This window comes from Petaurus breviceps, unplaced genomic scaffold, assembly GCF_028583685.1.
Source record: "Petaurus breviceps papuanus isolate PSGF00001 unplaced genomic scaffold, PetGlider_PUasm1.0 90897, whole genome shotgun sequence".
Taxonomy (NCBI): Eukaryota; Metazoa; Chordata; class Mammalia; order Diprotodontia; family Petauridae; genus Petaurus; species Petaurus breviceps.
Window position 1 is genome coordinate 13,845,335 of NW_027187374.1, and position 20,714 is coordinate 13,866,048.

Below are 20,714 nucleotides of genomic sequence, written 5' to 3' on the forward strand. Positions count from 1 at the left end.
GATTCTTAAAAATCTGACTTGACTTTCTGATCCAAATCTGGCAACTGGACCCCAATTACTTCTTACTCTTTTTAGATTTAATTTCTGTCTATCTAGGCCATGTTTGCAGCAGAAGTAGATTCACTTCTTTTCCTGTTCTTTGTTGGCACTGTCCTCACATAAGGCTGTCATGACTTCTGGTCCCCTGGCTCCTGAATTTTTATGGTATACCTGTCTTGTATACAGTCCTATTTCTTATTAGGTTGTTAGGAGTTATTAGTACAGGGGAAAGTTATGCACGGTAAGAATAGGTCCCTGACATATCCTAGGTGACTGTGACCTTCTGCAGTTTGGGAGAGTAAGTGCCAAATGGCGGCTCTATATGCTTGATAGTCCAAGTTCCCATTTATAGATATGCAGAGTTCATACAAATAGGGCACATTCAGGAACTTGCAGAGCTTGTATAAATAGGGCAGTTTATCTGACTTTTCAGATGAGATAATTTTGGGTGCACTGAAAGCTTATAGCTCCTCAGCCTGAGCTATCACTGAAATCCTGGAATAACACAACATTCAATACCAAAGGTATTGGCAAGGACAAAAGGTCAACCGAGACATTCCCCTTCACCCCAAGAAGTGCACAGTGCTTGTATCTAGCATAAAATCTGAAGTAGTTCACAGCACTTCTTAAAAAGTTTTCTGAAAGTGCAACAGCTAAAAATTAATTAAAAATCAAATATGTAATGAATGTGAGGTGTGTCTGGGCATGCTTGCCCACATTGCATTACACAACTTCACTGAAGCCTAGGTTCTGAAAACAAAACATGCATACTTTCAATTGTGCATGCCCTCAGGCTGTGCAATGCCAACCAACACTGCCTAAAAGCTTTAAGAGTATAAAAAGTTTAAGAATCCCTGCTCTAGAAGAATGAGCAAACAACACTAAAAAAAGAATCCTATCATAAAAAAGCTATGATGGTGATAGGGATACTCAAGAGACAAATCCAGAAGAAGAGAATGATTCTAAAACATCTACAAGTAAAGCCTCAAAGAAAAAACCCAGCTTGGATACAAGAATATTAGAATTCCTGGAAGAGATAGAAAAAAAAAAGAACTAAAAATAATTTTAAAAACAAAATAAAGAAGCAGAGTCAAGATGGCAGAATGAAGGAAAACATTTTTACCTTAGTTCATTCACCTAACATATCTCTACAACAATATAGAAAATGCACAAAACTTAATACTAATTGAGAAGGCCAAGGAAAGGTCACAGTGAGGCACTTTTCTAGCTTAGGAAGATAAACACATCTGCTGACACTAAGAATGGGGGCTGACCAGCACAGTGGTGCAGCAGTAGAGCAGGGGGCATTCTTGAATCCACGAATGGAAAGAGGGGTGAGAAAGACCACCAAGGCAGGAAGTCTTGAGTCAGAAAGAGAACCCAGGGGAACCCTTATTTAGTAATAGGTACAGGAATGGATGTCATCTAATAGTCCTGTCACCCATTTCCCAGATCCAGGGTGGAAAAAAGCAAAAGTCACAAGGGAGCATAGGTCCATAGTAGCTGGGTATTGAGCAGGGAACATGTTCAGAAATATAATTGTGTGGTTCTGAGCCTAGTAGCAGGGACTCAGTTGTAGCCTTTAGTACTGTGTCTAAGTCTGCAATGGAACAACCAGGGAAGAAATACTATAACACAAGGGAACCAGTAATTTAGTCATTCTGAACCTGCAGAGCCTCCCAGCAGCCTAACAGTGACCGAGTCCAGTCTATAGAAACCCAAACACATACAAGACTCAGACCTGGGTCAGGAAATTGCAAAGCTCAGGCCACAAAGGCAATAAACAGACCTTTCTCCAGATCATATCAATTTGGAAGTTCTAAAAATTTGTAGGTCCCAAAAGTGAACTGTGAAAGGAGCAGAAGAATGTAAAAGAACTGAAGCACAGATCAGACAATCCCTGAACCCCCCCCCCCCGCCAGCCCCCAAAGCGCACGGAGTCCAGCACTAGCATAAAGTCCAAAGTCAAGAAGCATGCTGGAAGATTGAGCAAACAAGCACAGAAACAGAAAGAAACTAACCATAAAGAACTACTCTGGTGACACAGAGGCTCAAGACATAAACACAGAAGAGAATGACTTAAAAACGTCTATAAGAAAAGCCCCAAAGGATATAAAACAAACTCACATAAGTTATCAACATTTCTATATCTTACCAAAAAAACCCATCAGGAAGAGATAGAAAGAGAAATTCCATTTAAAATAACTTCAGACAATATGAAATACTTGGGACTCTAGCTGCTAAGACACCCACAGGGACATAGTCAAACACAATTTAAAAATAGTCTTTAAATAGTAAAGCTAGATTTAAATAATTGGAGAAATTCATTGTTTATGGGCAGGTTGAACCAATACAAAAATGACAATAGTACCTAAATTAATTTATTTATTCAATGCCATACCAATCACATTACTTTATAGAGCTAGAGAATGTAATAAAATTTATCTCATCAAGAATATCAAGGGAATCAATTAAAAACAACAACAACAAAAAAAACCAAGAGGAAAGAAGATGGTCTAGCAGTACCAGATTTCAAATTATGTGACCTAGTCAGTAATCACCAAAATAGCTTTGTAGTGGGTAAGAAAAAGAGAAGTTGATCAGTAAAACAGATTAGGTATAGAATATACAGAAACAAACAAACTCAGCAACCTAGTGTTTGATAAATCCAAAGATCCCAGCTATTGGGGTAAGAGCTTACTATTCAGCAAAAACCTTGGAAAACATTAAAGTAGTCTAGAAGAAACTAGGTATATGAGACCAGCCTTGAATACTGTATTATACACATATGCTTAAAATGGGTACATTATACATCATATAAAAGGTGATATCATAAGCAAATTATTGGAACACTGAAGAAATTAACAGTCATGTCCATGGACAGGGATGTTCATGACAAAACAAAGTTCATAGGAGATAAAATGAATAATTTTGATTTTTTAAAGTTAAAAAGTTTTTGCACAAAAAACCAAGGCAGCTAAAATGAGAACAAAAGCAGGAAGCTGACGGAAAAAATCTTTGCAGCAAATTTCTTTGATAAAGGTCTCATTTCTAATATAAAAAGGTACTGAGTCAAATTTACAAGGAAAAGAAACATTCCCCAGTTGATAAATGATCAAAGGATAATAATAATAACAGGAGAACTATTCTTGATCCCACCAAACTGAGGATGCTTGTCCCAGAGCTTTGTTTTAGGTGAGAGCAACTTTGATTCAGGAATGTACTTGAATATCTTAAACAAACAACTTTTGTTTCCAGATCCACAATCTAGGGAGAGTGTCTTATACACACAGTAGGCTCTTGTTTAAATATCAACTTTCCTGCTATAAGATCTTTCTGTAAGGATTTGTAGTTTAATTTTCTGTCCTGGTAGAAACTAGGAAGAATATATATGTACATTAAAAGAGTTATAAGCTTCAAATGACAAGAAACACATAGTAATAGTTTTGTCCATTTACCTGGATATAACAAAGATACGCACCGTAAGTTCAAAGAAAGAAAGAAGCTCAGTACTTGGATAAAGATGTGGGCTACAATTTTATTCTAATCTGTTTTTCTGTCCCTAGTGAAAAGACTAAAAGCCAAATTGAAAGTCCAAGAAAAGACTTGATCCTAGGATGACAATAATACTGCACTGATGTACAGAAAGAATAAGGATATTGTTTTCTTTCATAGCACTCCTGGAATTGCCACCAGACAAATTAGAGCTTTTGGAAACAGCAAATCATTTCAAAACCTATCTTCAATGAAAATATCAGGATACTTTCATTTAAGAAAGCAGGGGTTCTCAAGCTGGAGCATATAACTTTTTTAATATTTTGATAATACTAATTCTAATACAATTAGTTTGCTTTGAAATTCTATATATTGTGCTTTTAAAAACATTTTTCTGAGAAGGGATCCGCTGGCTTCACCAGACTGACAAAGGGTTCCATGATATAAATTGGTTAAGAATTCAGGTTTTGGAATCAAAAAGAAAGGGAAATTACACACATATAATGTTTAGATGACAGACTGCAAGTTGCACATGGATGTCCTTAAATTCAGGGCAACAATAACAACCATTTTAAAAATATTCGCATTTTACCACTTTCATATACTTGATTAACAACCCAAAAAAGTAGGGAGGGCAAATATCTCAACATTCTCAAATCCGAACATGGTTATCAATATCAGCAATGAATAACATTACTTACCCTAATCCTAACAAATGACAAACATCATTTGAAAGCTGGTTGTTCCAGTCATCTGCACAAGCCACATGCCATATGCTCTGAATCCTGAACTGTACCAAGCCATTGACACTTTGTGTGCCATTGACTAGCTGAACTAAAGAAAAATAGGCAAACATAGTATCATAATGACAGTAAATAATGTTCCCCAAACTAAAAATAGAACATTTGCAAACATATATAAATTAATGATTGAGTATATCTATTTGAACTCAACATGTGTGTGAGTTGAAGATATTCAACAAAAAACTGTTGTGTTAGCTCTTTGCATATGATTCTCAGAATGAGATAGAACAGAGAAAGCCAAAAGTGCCAGACATCAGTGTGCAGGTTATCTGGGGCAAATAACTACAAAAGTGATAAACAAAAATTATCAAATGACACATATAGAATCTTTTTATTTATTTTTAAGCAATTGGGGTTAAGTAACTTGCTCAAGGTTACACAGCCAGCTATTTCTGGGTGTGGTGCTAAGTATCTGAGCCCAGATTGGATCCTAGGTCACCCCAAAACTCTGGTGCTCTTACTCACTGCGCCACGTGGCTGACCCTAAGCAATTGGGGTTAAGTAACTTACTCAAGGTTTCACTGCCAGGTGTTTCTGGGTGGGTGCTAAGTGTCTGAGCCTGGGATTTGATCCCAGGTTATCCTGACTTTGGGGCCAGTGCTCGTACTCACTGCACCACCTGGCTGCCCCCACATATAGAATCTTAATCTCCAAAAGGAGGAAAACTGAAACTCAGAGACATCCTTAAGCATTTCTATTAAAGTTAAGTCTTCCCTAATGATAATCTTAACTCACATAAACTCTGACCTCTGCTCTTCCACACTTTGAATTTCTCAGTATCCTCTCTTCTAATTCCCTTAGGTGTTAGTGTTCTCTGCCTCAATGAATTATCTTGCATTTACTTATTGATGTTAGGAGTGTATTGCCCCTGCAGGATTTTTAGCTTCACGAGAATAGGGCCGATTTTTAATTTTGTCTTTGTGTGACAATCTCTGGCAAAGGATTGGCTGGCCAAAAAAACCCCCTAGGATTCATAGTTTGGTAACAAATGATAGATCAAGGTGGCAGTATTCATATAGGGGCTATGTCTAGAGTTGAGGAAACGTCTAAGGACATGGAAGATGTACTACAGCAGCAATGCTACCATGGCAACATCTGCAGTTCCCTTCTTTTTTTTCCTTAGTATGTAATAGCTCTACTTTTTTTCCTTTTTATTGTTTTCTTTTTAATTTTCAACATTCACTTCCACAAGATATTGAATTCCAAATTTTCTCCCCATTTCTCCCCTCCCCCACCCTGACAGTGTGCATTACTCTTTCCCCCAATCTGCCCTCCCTTCTATCCCCCCCTTTTTCTTATCTCCTCCCCTTCTATTTTCCTTTCCTCTCTATTTCTATAGGGCAAGATGGATTTCTATACCCCATTGCCTGTATATCTTTTTTCCTGGTTGCATGTAAAAACATTTTTAGCATTCATTTTTAAAACTTTGAGTTCCAAATTCTCTCCATTCTTTCCTCCTCATCCAATTTGACATAGGTTATACATGTGTATTCATGTAAAACACTTCTATAATAGTCATGTTGTAGAAGACTATATTACTCTCCATTCTATCCTGCCCCCCCTTATTATGTTCCCTCCTTTGAGCCTGTCTGTCCTCAAAAGTGTTTGCTTCTGATTACCCCTTCCCCCAACCTTCCCTCCCTTCTATCATTCTGCCTATCCCCTTCCCCCCTACTTTCCTGTAGGGTAAGATAGATTTCCATACCCAGTTGAGTGTGTATGTTATTCCCTCCTTAAGCCAAATCCAATGAGAGTAAGGTTCATTCATTCCCTTTTACCTCCCCATTCTTCCCCTCCAATGTAAAAGCTTTTTCTTGACTCTTTTATGTGAGATTTTTACCCCATTCTACCTCTCCCTTTCTCCTTCCCCAAGTACATTCCTCTCTCACCCTTTAATTTTATTTGTTTACATATCATCCCTTCATATTTAACTCACCTTGTGCCCTCTGTCTATATATATATATATGTATATGTGTGTACATCTATGTATGTATGTATCCGTCCATCTATCTATCTATCTATCTATCTATCTATCTATCTATCTATCTATCTATCTATCTATCTATCTATCTATCTATCTATCTATGGTTCACTTGAGTCTTGTATTTGAAAGTCAAATTTTCTATTCAGCTCTGGTCTTTTCATGAAGAATGCTTGAAAGTCCTCTGTTTTACTGAATATCCATTTTTTGCTGGGTAGGTGAGTCTTAGTCTTAATCCTAGCTCCTTTGAACTCTGGAATATCATATTCCAAGCAGAAGCTGATAGATCTTGTGTTATCCTGATTGTGTTTCCACAATACTCAAATTGTTTCTTCCTGACAGCTTGTAATATTTTTCTCCTTGACCTGGGGACTTTGGAATTCAGCTACAATATTCCTAGGAGTTTTCCTTTTGGGATCTTTTTCAAGAGGCGATTGGTGAATTCTTTCAATTTCTCTTTTTCCCTCTGGTTCTAGAATATAGGGCAGTTTTCCTTGATAACTTCTTGGAAGATGTCTAGGTTCTTTTTTTGATCATGGCTTTCAGGTAGCCCAATAATTTTTAACTTATCTCTCCTGGATCTATTTTCCAGGTCAGTTGTTTTTTTCAATGAGATATTTCATATTGTCTTATGTTTTTCATTCTTTTGGTTTTGTTTTATAATTTTTTTATTTCTTATATATTCATTAGCTTCTATTTGTTCCATTCTAATTTTTAAGGAATTATTTTCTTCAGTGAGCTTTTGGATCTCCTTTTCCATTATGTCAATTTTGCTTTTTATGGAATTCTTCTCCTTATTGCCTTTTTGGACTTCTTTCACCATTTGGGTTAGTCTATTTTTTAAGGCGTCATTTTCTTCAGTATTTTTTTGGGTCTCCTTTAGCAAACTCTTGACTTGGTTTTAAAGATTTTCTTGAATCACTCTCATTCCTCTACACAATTTTTCCTCTACTTCTCTTACTTGATTTTCAAAATATTTTTTGAGCTCTTCCATGGCCTGCAACCAATTCATATTTTTCTTGGAGCCTTTGGATGTAAGAGCTTTGACTTTGTTGTCTTCTTCTGGTTGTATATTTTGATCTTCTTTGTCACCAAAGTAAGATTCTATAGTCTTGAGGGTTTTTTTTCCTGTTGTTTGCTCATTTTCCCAGCCAATTACTTGACTTTTTAATTCTTTGTGAAATTAGGACTGCCTCCAGGGTGGAAAGTGTACTGTCCCAAGCTTCAGGTGTTTTGTGTAGCTATTTTCAGAGATAATTCTAGAGGACTGTAAATTTTCAGTTCTTCCAATGTGGTATGATCAAAAGAGAGGTATTTACTCCTCTCCTGGCCTATACTCTGGTCTGTGAATAACCAAAAGCACCCTTTTCTGCCTTAGAATTGTGAAGAGGATTTCCTCTCCACCACTGCTACAAGCTCTACCACACCAGTGCTCCAACTTTCTCCAGGACTTCTACCCAGGACTGCAACCCAGATCCAAGCACAGGCAAAGCAAGAGAATCCTGCCTCAGTGCCAGCAAAGAGATCCCTGTAATCCCTTTCTGATAAGTTGCTTGATTTCCCCACTGACTGTAGGCCAAGAACTCTGGGATCAGTTGCTGCTGCCACCACCACCACTACCCCAGGGCTAGGGCTTGACCATGCTCCTCTCTCACCCAGGTCCGATAGACCTTTCCTATGGACCTTCTAAGTTGTCTTTGGCATTTGTGGGTTGAGAAATCTGGAAACCTCCATAGCTGCTATTCAGTCACCTGACTCAGGGTTTGACTTCAGTCAGCCAGCTCTGGGTTTGCTGGGGCCAGTCTGTGCCCATATGGTTTGTACTGGATTATGCTTCTCTCCCAACCAGGTGCAATAGAGCTTTCCTGTAGACCTTCCAGGTTGTCTTGGACTGGAGATTTGTTTCACTCTGTCATTTTGTGGGTTCTGCTGCTCTAGAATTAATTTAGAGTCATTTTTTTACAGGTATTTATAAGGGTTTGAAGGAAGAACTCACTCAAGACCCTGCTTTTCCTCTGCCATCTTGGCTCTGCCTCTCCCCCTCAAAGTTTCCTTCTTTAAAAGGAATTTTAAATTGGAAAAGCTGGGAGGTATGTGACCTGTTATCATGACAGATACTTGTTCCAAAGAATACATTTTTCAGATTTAATATTATTTCTCATAACCACCTGTGGTCAATTCTTTCTGTATGTTGTCTGGTGTCCATGGCTTAAGAGTACAATATGAGTTACACAGGAGAGATGAACCTTTACATGACCAGGAGCTCAAAACCCAGCCCATTGTTTGAGTTGCATGAAGTATATGTAGCCATTTCATAACTATACTTTTAAATGCCTCTACTTTCTCTCCTCTCATACTCATCTTAACCCCTTATGATTCGGCTTCCCACCTTATCATTCTATCAAAACTGCTCTCTCTAAAGTTACCAATGGTTTCTGAGTTGCTTAATCTAATGGCCTTTTCAAGACTCATCTTCTTCGACCTCTCTGAAATCCTGGACATTGCTGATGTCAAACAGGTCTCCTCCTTTAACACTGCTGATGTCTCATACTTTTCATGCTTGAGAACTCTCTTCTCTCTAGGTTTTGGGGCTTCACTTTTTCCTGGTTTGACCACTTCTTTCCAGTATCCTTTGCCTCAATCTACATTTAAATAATGCCCTCTAATTGTAGATGTCCCTCAGGGTTCTGTCCTAGCCCTCTTTTCTTCTCCCTCTATACTACTTCACTTGATCTCATTAGCTTCCAAGGATTTAATTACCATCTCTATGCTGACTCAAATCTACCTATCTTGCCCTTGAGTCTCTGCTGACCTCCAATCTCACATTTCTAAGTGCCTTTTAGACATTTCAAATGGGATATCCAATAGACATCTTTTAAAAAGCATGCCCAATACATAACTCAGTATCTTCTTCCCCTTCCAGATTTCTCTATTGATATCCAGGGCACCGCCATTCTCATTCCCTCAGGCTTACAATGTAGGAGTCATCCTGGATTCTTCACTATCTCTTCCTCCTCATATCCAATCTATTGCCAATGCCAGTTGATTTGACCTTTGCAACATCTCTCAGATATGCCACCTTTTCTCCTCTGACACTGCTGCCACTCTGGTATACACCCTCATCAGCTCCCCCCTTGACTATTGCATGGCCTGCTGAGGGGTCCACCTGTCACAAGGTACTCCCTATCCCACTCCTATCCCAACTCCATTTAGCTATCAAAATGATTTTCCTAAAGCACAGATCTGATCATGTCATACCTCTACTCACTCAACTCCAGTGGTTCCCTCTTGTCTTTGATCAAATAAAAAATTCTCTGTATAGCCTTCAAAGCCCTTCATAACCTAGCTCCGTTGTACCATTCCAGTCTTCTTACACCTTACTCTTCACCATTATTCTTGGATCCAGTAAAACAGGCATTCTTACTTTCCCACAAATGAAGCATTCCATTACTTAAGTCCTCTGGCTGCCCTCTTATAGCACCAACACAATATTCACAGTGCTGACAGCAACGGTAAATATGCTAGCATAGTTCTCAAATGTAACAGACTCTCCATATAGAAGACAGAAGCAAAACATTTATTCAAACACCAGAAAACCAAATCCCAACACCATGAAGTCAAATCCATCATAGTAGCAAAGAAGTTAATACACCATAATACAGCATGAAGCCCACACCATCCTTTAGCCTTCCCCAAAACAAACATTCACAAGCCTAGCTGTCTCCCTGGGTGTCTCTCCCACTATGTAGTTGCTCTGACTTACAGCTTCCTTTGGGCTCTGCTTCACCCTTCAGAAAACTCCTCCCACCACAGGCTCCATGTAAAGATCTTCAAATTCCCTTAGGCTTATTAGGGGGAAGGGAGGATCTTCAAATTCCCATTCCCATTACACCTCTATGCCTGGCATGATCTCCCTCCTCATTTCTGCCTCCTCTTTTTATTGGCTTCCTTTATGTCTCGATTAAAATACCATCTTCTACAGGAAGCCTTTTCCAATCCATCTTAATTATAGTGCTTTTTCTGTTATTTCCTATTCATCCTGTATATATCTTGTTTGTACTTATTTGTTTGTTGAATTCCCCATTAGATTGTAATTTCCTTGAAGGCAGGGATTGTCTTTTGCCTCTTTTTTATCCTTAGAGTTTAGCACAGAACCTGGTACATAGTAGATGCTTAATAAATGCTAATTGATTGATATTGGCTAATTCCGGATTATATTGGTATGTTACTTAATTTTTTAATGACATTCACATTTCATGAAGAAGAGAAGATTAAGAGGAGATATCAGAGTTGTTTTCTAGGAATTTTATGCCTGTTACATGTAGCACAGTGATTTACATGTAGTAGATACTTAATAAATGCTTGTTGGATTGAACTGGATTAGTGAATGAATTTGATGGCAAACTGATTCTAGGACAGAGACACTCTATTCCTGTTTTCCATTGCAGGTTCTGGGTAATTTGGGACCTGTGAATGTTAGCTGTAACCAAAAGGTCAGAAGATTGTAGATCTTCACAGACAGCATTCTGTCAGGGGAAAGCACTAGATCTGGCAGAAAATCTGGGTTTGAATCCTGAATCTGCTACCTAATAGTGTAAATCTAGGAAAATCATTTGGAAAAGTCTCTGGGTCTCAGTGACCTCATGTTTAAAGTAAGGAGAGACTTTTCTTCTACTTCAAAATACTGTCACTTCAAGAAGTAAAAAGAGCAGCTTGGAGAAGGCCTTGGAATTAAAAACGAAGGCAATGAATATGAGAGAGAACCATGGTGAGGCTTTCTCTGACACACAGGAAAGACAAAAAGCTGAATTCTCTCTCTGGTTGATAGAGGTACACAGACTGATCACTGAGATCCTCATACACAGGAAAACATGAAACAATATCCCAACACTCACTCCCCATCCTCCCAATATTATCATTGCAAATCAATAGAAGATTTGCATTTATTTACAAGGGTAGTTATGTTGCACAGTGGATAGAGCACTGCCAGGCCTGAAGTCAGAAAGACCTTAATTCAAATCTGGCCTCAGACACTTATTCGTTGAGTGACTGTGGGCAAGTTAGACAACTTCTGTCTGCTTCAGTTTTTTCAACTGTAAAATGGGAGAGAAAAATAGCACTTAACTCCTAGGGTTGACATGAAGATCAAATGAGATAATATTTTTAAAAGGTTGTAATGGCAAGCAAAGAAGTACTTAGCACCTTGTTTCAGTTACTTAAGTATTTAGCACCTTGTTTGAGCCCCTTGTGATCTGAAGGTGGGAGGAAGTTGCTGATGAAACAGGCAGGGTGGGACAGGAATGAGAACCATCATGTAAAGGGAGGACCACAAACTGGGACTGAGCAGAACTGAGAAGGAGAACACTTGTTGTGGCTGGTACTATATTTGTCTGTTCTGTCTGTGTTAATTTGTGCTTGTTACTTTGTCAGACAGAAAGATTCTGTCTGTTGTTTGTGTTACTTTGTCAGATCTGTCTGCTGATAGAGGAAGTTACTGTTGTCACAGAAGCCCTGGGACCTTACTACTGGTTCAGAAGCCCTGAAAGAGGATTTCCTTGTTGTCTGTTTACAGAAGTTCTGGAGGAGGGATTTAATGAAATTTTAAGTACTGATAATTTGTGTTGATTTATCAGATCTTGTTTGTGGGTCTGTGTTGATTTCATAGGCAGAAAGTGAATTGATGATGGTGTGAGCAATGTGTATGAATGTTGTGGCTCTGTTAAGTTTTCTCTTCCTATAAACAGAAACTGAGAAGGGCTTGAGGTGGGCTGGTTACTGTGAGTTTCAATATGGAATGGGAGCTGGACGAGGAGCTGAATGAAGAGGCTAGACAAGGAGTTGAGAACTGCTTGCCTGTGAATCCAGGTGACGTTTGGGTGAATTCAGGCAAGAGCTGAGGAACCATGGAATTTGGGATCCAACCTCAAGCCAGGATGAAAGGACCTCTCCTTAGGTATTTAGATCTGACTGACAAGATCATGATTTACTGTGACTAGGGGTGGGAGAACTTTGTATTTTGTACCTTGTACCCCTTAAGGATGACTGAATTAAGGATGATTGAAAACTAGTCTCCAATCAAGAAGAAAGAAGACTTTCTGACTGACTAGATTAAGACAATGTGACCCAGGGGTGGGATACCTTTGTACTTTGTATCCTGAATGATATCTTTTAAGAATATGTGGCCACTTTAGTGATAAGTTGTCATGTTATATCATTTTGAATGCTGTACTTTGGTTTTAATGAGTGTTTTGCTTTAGTTTACTGCTGAATAAATAGAGAGTTCATTATACTATGTGATCTTAGTGACCTTAGACCTATTCACAGCAGCAGTCCTCTGGAAGGCTGCTCCTGCTTGACTTTACAAAAGTTTTTAGCACAGTGCCTGGCACACAGTAAGTTATATATAAATGTCAGCTATCTTTATACAGTATTATTACAGGGCCTTTTAAGAGGTTTTTCTCCTCTTCCCCAATAAAAATACATACCACAATTCATTTCATCTGAAGCATCAGCACAATTTTGATAATTATCACAAACATGAACAGTTGGAATGCACTCTCCATTCATGCACTGAAACTCATTTTGTTTGCAGGGTTCTGTGAAAGAAAAAAATATTTAGTCAATAATTTTATCTGAAAACAGCAAAAATATAAATAAAAATACAAAATGATCTTTTATGACATTAAAAATCAGAGAATGCAAGAACATGTAGATTTGGGACAATGATGGTTATTGGTTGAAGTAATGTCATAGTGATTTGAAAGAATTCTTAAAAGTGGATTTCTTTTATTTTCTTTTTCAAATTAACTTCTGATTTACATCATTCATTTCCACCAGATTTTGAGTTACAAATTTTTCTCCCTATTTTTCCCCTATCCACTGCCCCAAAATAGCAGTCCCACAGGATAATCCCCTCCTCCAATCTGCTCTCTCCCACATTTTCTCCCATACCCCTTTCAACTTTTCCAGTGGATCTCTATGCCCCATTGCCTGTATATCTTATTTCCCAATTACATGTAAAATAGTATTAATAATAGTACACACACACACACACACACACATATATATATTTGAATATTTGATTTTAAAACTTTGAATTCCAGATTCATTCCCTTCCTCCCTTGTCACCCATCCTTACTGGGAAGATAAGCAATTCAGTATAGGTTGTACATGTGTGGCTAATGCAAAACAATAACATAGTAGATATATTATTGTAAAAGACTGACTATATTTCCCTCCTTCCTATCCCACCTCCCACTTTCTATTCTCTACTTTGATCCCATCCCTTTTCAAAAGCGGATGCTTCCAACTTCCTTCCCCCCCAGTCTGCCCTCCCTCCCATCATACCCCCTCTCATCCCCTACCCCCCTACTCTCCTGTAGGGTGAGATACCCTATTTAGTGTGTATTTCATTGCCTTGTTAAGCCAAATTCAATGGGAATAAGGTTGACCCATTCCCTTTTGCCTTCCTATTCTTCCCCTCCATTGTAACCAATTCCCCTTGCCTCTTCTATATGAGATAGTTTACCCCATTCTGTCTCTCCCCATCTCCTCTCATTATATTCCTCTCTCATCTCTTAATTTCACCTTTTAAGTATCATCCTTTCCTGTTAAATTGGGCCTGTGCCCTCTATCTATGCATACCTATAAACATATATACACATATTCACATATGTATTCATATGCCCATATACCCTCATATATAGACGCACATATATGTATATATATATATGTATATGTATATGTATATGTATATGTATATTTCTATTTCCTTCAACTACTGAGAAAAGTTCCATAAGTTACAATTATTCTTTTTCTATGTAGGAATGTTAATAGTTCAACTTTGATAAGTTCCTTATGATTTCTTTTCCCTCTTTACCTTCTCATGCTTCTCTTGCTTCTTGTATCTCAATGTCAAATTTTCTATTCAACTCTGGTTTTTTCATTAAGAATGCTCGAAAGTACTCTATTCCACTGAATGACCATATTTTCCCCTGAAACGTGATACTCAGTTTTGCTGGGTAGATGACTCTTGGTTTCAATCCCAGCTCCTTTGACCTCCAGAATATCATATTCCAAGCCCTTCGATCCCTCAGTGTAGAAGTTGCTAGATCCTGGGTTATCCTGATTGTGTTTCCACAATATTCAAATTGTTTCTTCCTGGCTGCTTGTAATATTCTCTCCTTAATCTGGGAATTCCAGAACCTGTCTATAATATTCCTAGGAGTTTTCTTTTTGGGATCTTTTTCAGGAGGTGATCAATGGATTCTTTCAACCTCTATTTTGCCTTCTGGTTCTAAAACATCAGAGCTATTTTCCTTGAGAATTTCTTGGAGGATGATTTCCAGGTTCTTTCTTTGATCATGGCTTTCAGGTAGTCCAATAATTTTTCAGTTATCTCTCCTGGATCTATTTTCCAGGTCAGTAGTTTTTCCTATGAGATATTTCATATTACCTTCTATTCTTTCATTTGTTTGGATCTGTTTGACAGCATCTTAATTTCTCATAAAGTCATTAGCTTCCATTTGCTCCAATCTAATTCTGAAGAAATGATTCTCCTTGGTGAGCTTTTGAGATTCTTTTTCCATCTGGCAAATTCAGCTTTTTAAGGCATTCTTCTCCTCATTGCCTTTTTGAGCCTCTTTTGCCATTTGAGTTAGTCTATTTTTTAAGGTGTGATTTTCCTCAGCCAGGATGTTGACTCTCATTTTGTAATTTTCTTGTATTGTTCTCATTTCTCTTCCCAATTTTTCCTCCACTTCTCTTATCTGCTTCTTAAGATCCTCTATGGCCTGTAACCAGTTTGCATTTTCCTTTGAAGCTTTTGGTGCAGGAGTTCTGACTTCATTGTCTTCCTCCTGTTCCATGCTTTGCTCCTTTTTGTCCCCAAAATAGGAGTGTAATGTTGGAATCTTCTGTCTGCTTTGTTTACTTTGCCTGGTCATGTCTCCCCTCAGTCACTTGACCCCTGGGCTTTTTGCCACAGTAGGACTCTGCCACCAGACAGGGGAGCTTTCATTCCAAACGCTGGGGTTTTCTCAGCTGCCAGAAGTATTAGATGGGTGCCCTCTCTGAGGTCTCCACATCCTCTGGCAAGCTGGACACACACCCCAGGACCTCCACCCTAGACTGCAATGCAGATCCAAAAAGGTTAAAGCAAGAGCAATTACCCCTCAGACTGGTGCTTGGTCTCCCTACACTCTGCAGGCCAGGAGCTGAAGCTGCCACGTGGTACTGGCTGGCTGTGCTGGCATCTCAGTGGCTTCTCACCCTGGGGGCAAAAGCCATGTGCTCCCACTTGCTGGGTCCCAAAGTCCAGACTGCACTGACCTCTCACTTTGTCCTTTGCATCTATATGTTGATAAGTCTGGAAATGGCCACAGCTGCTGCTGAAGTGGAGTACCTCTGGGAGGTGGCTGGTCAGGCCTGCCCTGGGGCTAAAGCCTTGGGGTTGGGCTGGGCTCAGCTCCCAGGGAACTGTGCTGGCTGATTCCTGCTGGCCTGCTGGGCTGTCCTCAGCGGGAGGTTAGTTTCTCTGTGTCATTTTGTGGGTTCTGCAGCTCCAAAGTTTGTTTAGAGTCCCCTTTTTACATGGATTGGGGAAGGTGGAAACTAGAGCCTTGGGGAAGTCCTGCTTCTACTCCACTATCTTGACTCTGCCCCCCAAAAGTGGATTTCTTGGAAAACATTATTGACTCTATTTTCTCTGTATTATCAATTTTGTTGTATGTGACCTCCCATGGAATGCAAAACCATACCTTCATTTTCTTCTTTATACCCTGTATCTATATAAAAGACTTAGTTGCTAAAGATGGAAAATTATAAAACCTTAAGAATTTTAGGGCTTCTTCCTCTGATGATGGAATATACTACACTCTGAGTGCAATAAAATCTTTTTTTTTGATTCATCCTGGCTTATCAGTGTTAGCTAGGCAAAGTGATAAATAAATTCATGGGACAAATCTGGCAACCTTGAATGGGAGTGGATGACTCAACCCCTGCAGATCGCCATCTCTAGGAACTTTCCAAGGATGCACTGATGACTTCAGCAATTCAGGACCTTCTAGAGAGAGGGACCTAGGAGAGCTGGTAAGTACTTTTAATTTTCTTTGGCAAGGCAATTTGGGTTAAGTGACTTCCAAGGTCGCACAGCTAGTAAGTGTGAAATGTCTGAGGATGGATTTGAACTCAGGTCCTCCTGACTCCAGAGTCATTGCTGTATTCACTGTGCCTGCCACCTAGCTGCCCGTCCCCCATAAGTACTTTTCAGTTCCAAATGGAGAGATCTAAAGCAACAAAGTGATTCATGTATTTTTTTGTTCTCTAGGGTCTGTCAGTCTTTTTCATCTGAGTAATTTATTAGACATAAACTGTTGTCCAGAACTGAGACATAGATCAGTCAAGAAGATGCACCAGTTGCCTGAGGAGCACAGCACTAGGATTCAGTATTTGAAAGCAATGACTTATGTAAGAAGCCTTGTGCTCCCACAGGAGTATCTCTTCTCATTCTAGGTGAACATCTGAGTTAAGACTAGCATTTTTTCCCAAACCAAGTGCCCTTTCTCCTTAGCTCGTACAGGCATACACACACCACACACAGACACAGACACAGACACACACACACATACAAGAGATTTGTCTTGTCTATTTATCTATCTATTGTTTGTGTTCATTGAGTATTCTGACCAACCTCTCTGTTTAAAGTTCCAGTTAAAATTGTGGTGTAATCTAGTTGGGTACTAAAATATTGAGAAGCTTCAGCAACAAACTGTTTTTGGCATAAAACTCTGCTGAAGGTCTGAGTGGCTACTTGGATACTGGGGAAAGGGACAGCTGGTTCTTCTGTCTAATCTTTAAGTCAGGGATCCCTATCACTAATGATATAAAGCTGACATATGCTTCAATATTGCCACAAGTAGTCTGTCATCACTATGGGATCCAGTATTTTTGTTCCAGAACAGTGTCCTTTCAAAATTCCATTTTCATCAACTGGAAAAAAAAATCCTAGGCAGTGTTGGTCTAGTCTGTACTTGTTGAACTATATCAGACTAAATGGCCACCCTGTACTTATTCTATTGAACAGCCCTAGCCAATATTTGGTCCTTTTATCATAAAACTTTACACATTTTAAAGGGCAAAATAGAAGTTCAATTATTGAAAAAATGGATAGTTCATTGGGATAGACCAGGAAGTGAATAAATTTGCCAACTAAATTTTAATAATTATTTAATTTAATTTAAAATTTAATAATAATAAAAATAATCTTAATAAAAAGAAAAAGCCAACTCATTCTGAGGTTTCTCTAGAGGCTGAGGGCTGGTACTTTGCCATATTGTCTACCCTGTGGCCCACCATTAGTCTCAGGCAGCCCTGATTTGGGAATATTAGCAGCCCATCAGCAGCATTTTATTCATTTAAGAAACAATAATATTGCTCTACACATCTTTTCCTTTGAGTGGCAAGAAAACCCCCTCTATGAAATCTTCTTGTTGGTAACTTTTATCTTTAATGACAGAGATAAAAATACAGAAAAGGAAAGAAGGATAGAGACTCTGAGGCAGAAATGTCAACAGATACAACTGTTAGCTACCTTGCAGCAAGATTTTGGTTGAGTCCAGGACCTTGGCAGAAGAAATACCCTTTTCATTTCAGGTACCTGGCAAATTCTAATGTTAAACTATCTCCTTTAATTTCACCAGAACATAAGGAAAAGAATGATAATTTTTCTATCAAAAAAATTTCAATAGCTTTCAAAAGATATAGTCTCATTTCTATCTTCACAATTCTGACCAAGATGAGATTGCAGAGAGAAAGATAGATAAGAGAGAAGGCAATCTTTCTCCCCATTTGCAGAAATTTATGGCACCATGAACTATTTAGAGACTACATTTGTGAAGTCTTCTCATAAGATTATGGGTTAAGCAAGGACATCCATTTTCGCCACTATTATTCAGTATTGTATTAGAAATGATAGCTATACAAGTAAGACAAGAAAAAGAAACTGAAGGAATAAGAATAAGCAATGAGGAGACAAAACTATTACTCTTTGCAGACAATATGATGGTATACTTAGAGAACCCTAGAGAATTAACTAAAAACTAGTTGAAAACTGGTTTAAAAATTTTCAACTTTAGTAAAGTTGCAGAATACAAAATAAACCCACATAAACCATCAGCACTTCTATATATCACCAATAAGGTCCAGCAGGAAGAGTAAAAAAAGAAATTCCATCTAAAATAACTGCAGATAATATAAAGTACTTGGGAATCTACATGCCAAAACAAACCCAGGAATCATGAACACAACTGCAAAAACACTTTTCACACAAATAAAGACAACTCTAAACAACTGGAGAAATATTAATTGCTCATCAGTAGAGAGAGCCAATATCATAAAATGACAATTCTACCTAAATTAATTTACTTATTCAGTGCCATTCCAATCAAATTGCCAAAGAATTATTTTGTAGATCTAGAAAAAATAATAACAAATTTCATATGGAAGAATTCTGGTCAAGATTATCAAGGGACTCAATGAAAAACAATGTGAAGGAAGGTGGCCTAGGGGTGCCAGATTTCAAAATATATTATGCAATGGAAATCACCATGACAATCTGGCACTGGCTTAGAAATTAAGTGGCAGATTAGTGGAATAAATTGGATACATAATACATAAAAATCTATTTTTTGATAAAGACAAAGATCCAAGCTTTTGGGGAAAGAACTCACTATTTGACAAAAATTGCTGGGGAAAATGGAAAGTAGTTTGGCAGAAATTGGGCATAGGGCAGTATTTCCCACCATACACAAGGTAAGGTCAAAATGGGTACATGATTTAGACATAAAGGGTGATATCATAAGCATTAAGGGATTGTGGAAATTTTTGCCTGTCATATTTATGAATAAGGAAAGAATTTATGACCAAATAAAAGATAGCAAGGATCATGGGAAGTAAAAGGGATAGTTTTGATTACATGAAATTTAAAAAAAAATTGCACAAACAAAACCAATGCAGTCAAAATTAGAATGAAAGTAAAAAAATGGGGGAAATTGTTTTGCAGCATGTTTCTCTGATAAAGGCATTCTCAAATATATAGGGAGCAGAGTCAAATTTATGAAAAAATAAGAGCTATTCCCCAATTGATAAATGATTGAAGAATATGAACAAGCAGTTTTCAGAAGAAGAAATCAAAACTATCAATAGCCATATAAAAAGCTCTAAATCACTAATAATTAGAGAAATATAAATTAAAACAACTCTGAAGTACCCCTTTACACCTATTGGATTGGCTAACATGATAGAAAAATAAAATGACAAATGATGGAGGGGTTGTAGAAAAGCAAGGAAATCAATACACTATTGGTGGAGTTGTGAACTGATTCACATGGACCTATTCCAAAAAAGCTATAAAATTGTGCATAGCCATATTGACCCGGCAATACTACTACTATGTCCATAAAACTAAAGAGATCAAAGAAAAGATAAAAGGACCTCTATGTACAAACATTTATAGCAGTTCTTTTTGTAGTGGCAAAGACTTGGGAATTGAAGACATGCTTATTAATTGGGGAATAATAGAGCAAGTTATAGTACATGATTGTGATGGAATACTATTATGCCATAAGAAATGGGGAGGGTTCCTCAGAAGACCTATTTGAATTGATTCAGAGGGAAGCAGAACCAGGAAATCATTGTACACAGTTACAGCAATATTGTGATGATGATCAACTGAAAAGACTTAGATGCTCTGATCAATATAATAATCCGAGACAATTCCAAAGTACTCATAATAAACATAGAGAGAACTGATAAACTCTGAATGTAAAATGAAGCATATTTTTTACTTCTTTTATTTTTCTTGCCTTTCTGTGTAACATGGTTAATATGGAAATATATTTTCCATTATTCCAACATATAATTGATATTATATTGCTTGTCTTCTCAATGAGTGGGGGAGGGACTAACAAGAGGGAGAAAATTTGGAACTCAAAATTTTTTAAAATATTAAGAGTGAAAAGCAATAAATATTTTTAAAAGAGACTAAATTTATGAAGGAAATATAATTTCCTTACTGTGAATTTCCAAATTGTGGATTTAATGTTTTTTAAAGGCAGAAATGAAATGAAAGAAATCAGTTATGAAGACAGGCTTGGGACATGATTGAAAAAAAATGAATATAGATTTAACTAGTTAACCTCAATAAGCCAAGACAAATTAGGAATAGATTTTATTACTGGCATCTCTCTCTCTCTCTCTCTCTCTCTCTCTCTCTTCCTCAACCCCTACACCCCATTTCCCCCTCTCTCTTCCCCCTTTTCTCCTTACCTCTCCCTTCTGCTCTCGTTCTCTCTCTTTACAAAGAGCCCACTGATCACTCTCTTAGCCCAGTCTTTCAT

At 38.0% G+C, this 20,714-nt stretch overlaps 1 protein-coding gene across 1 annotated transcript in view; it reads right to left on the reverse strand.

The window, feature by feature from the left end:
• TMPRSS15 (transmembrane serine protease 15) overlaps window positions 1-20,714 on the reverse strand; it is a 155,189-nt gene that overhangs the window by 22,901 nt on the left and 111,574 nt on the right. The window contains exons 18-19 of the mRNA XM_069074789.1: window positions 12,804-12,914; window positions 4,236-4,368 (exon numbers count right to left, since the gene is read on the reverse strand). Coding sequence (XP_068930890.1) covers window positions 4,236-4,368; window positions 12,804-12,914 — 244 coding nt within the window. The remainder of the gene's footprint in view (window positions 1-4,235; window positions 4,369-12,803; window positions 12,915-20,714) is intronic.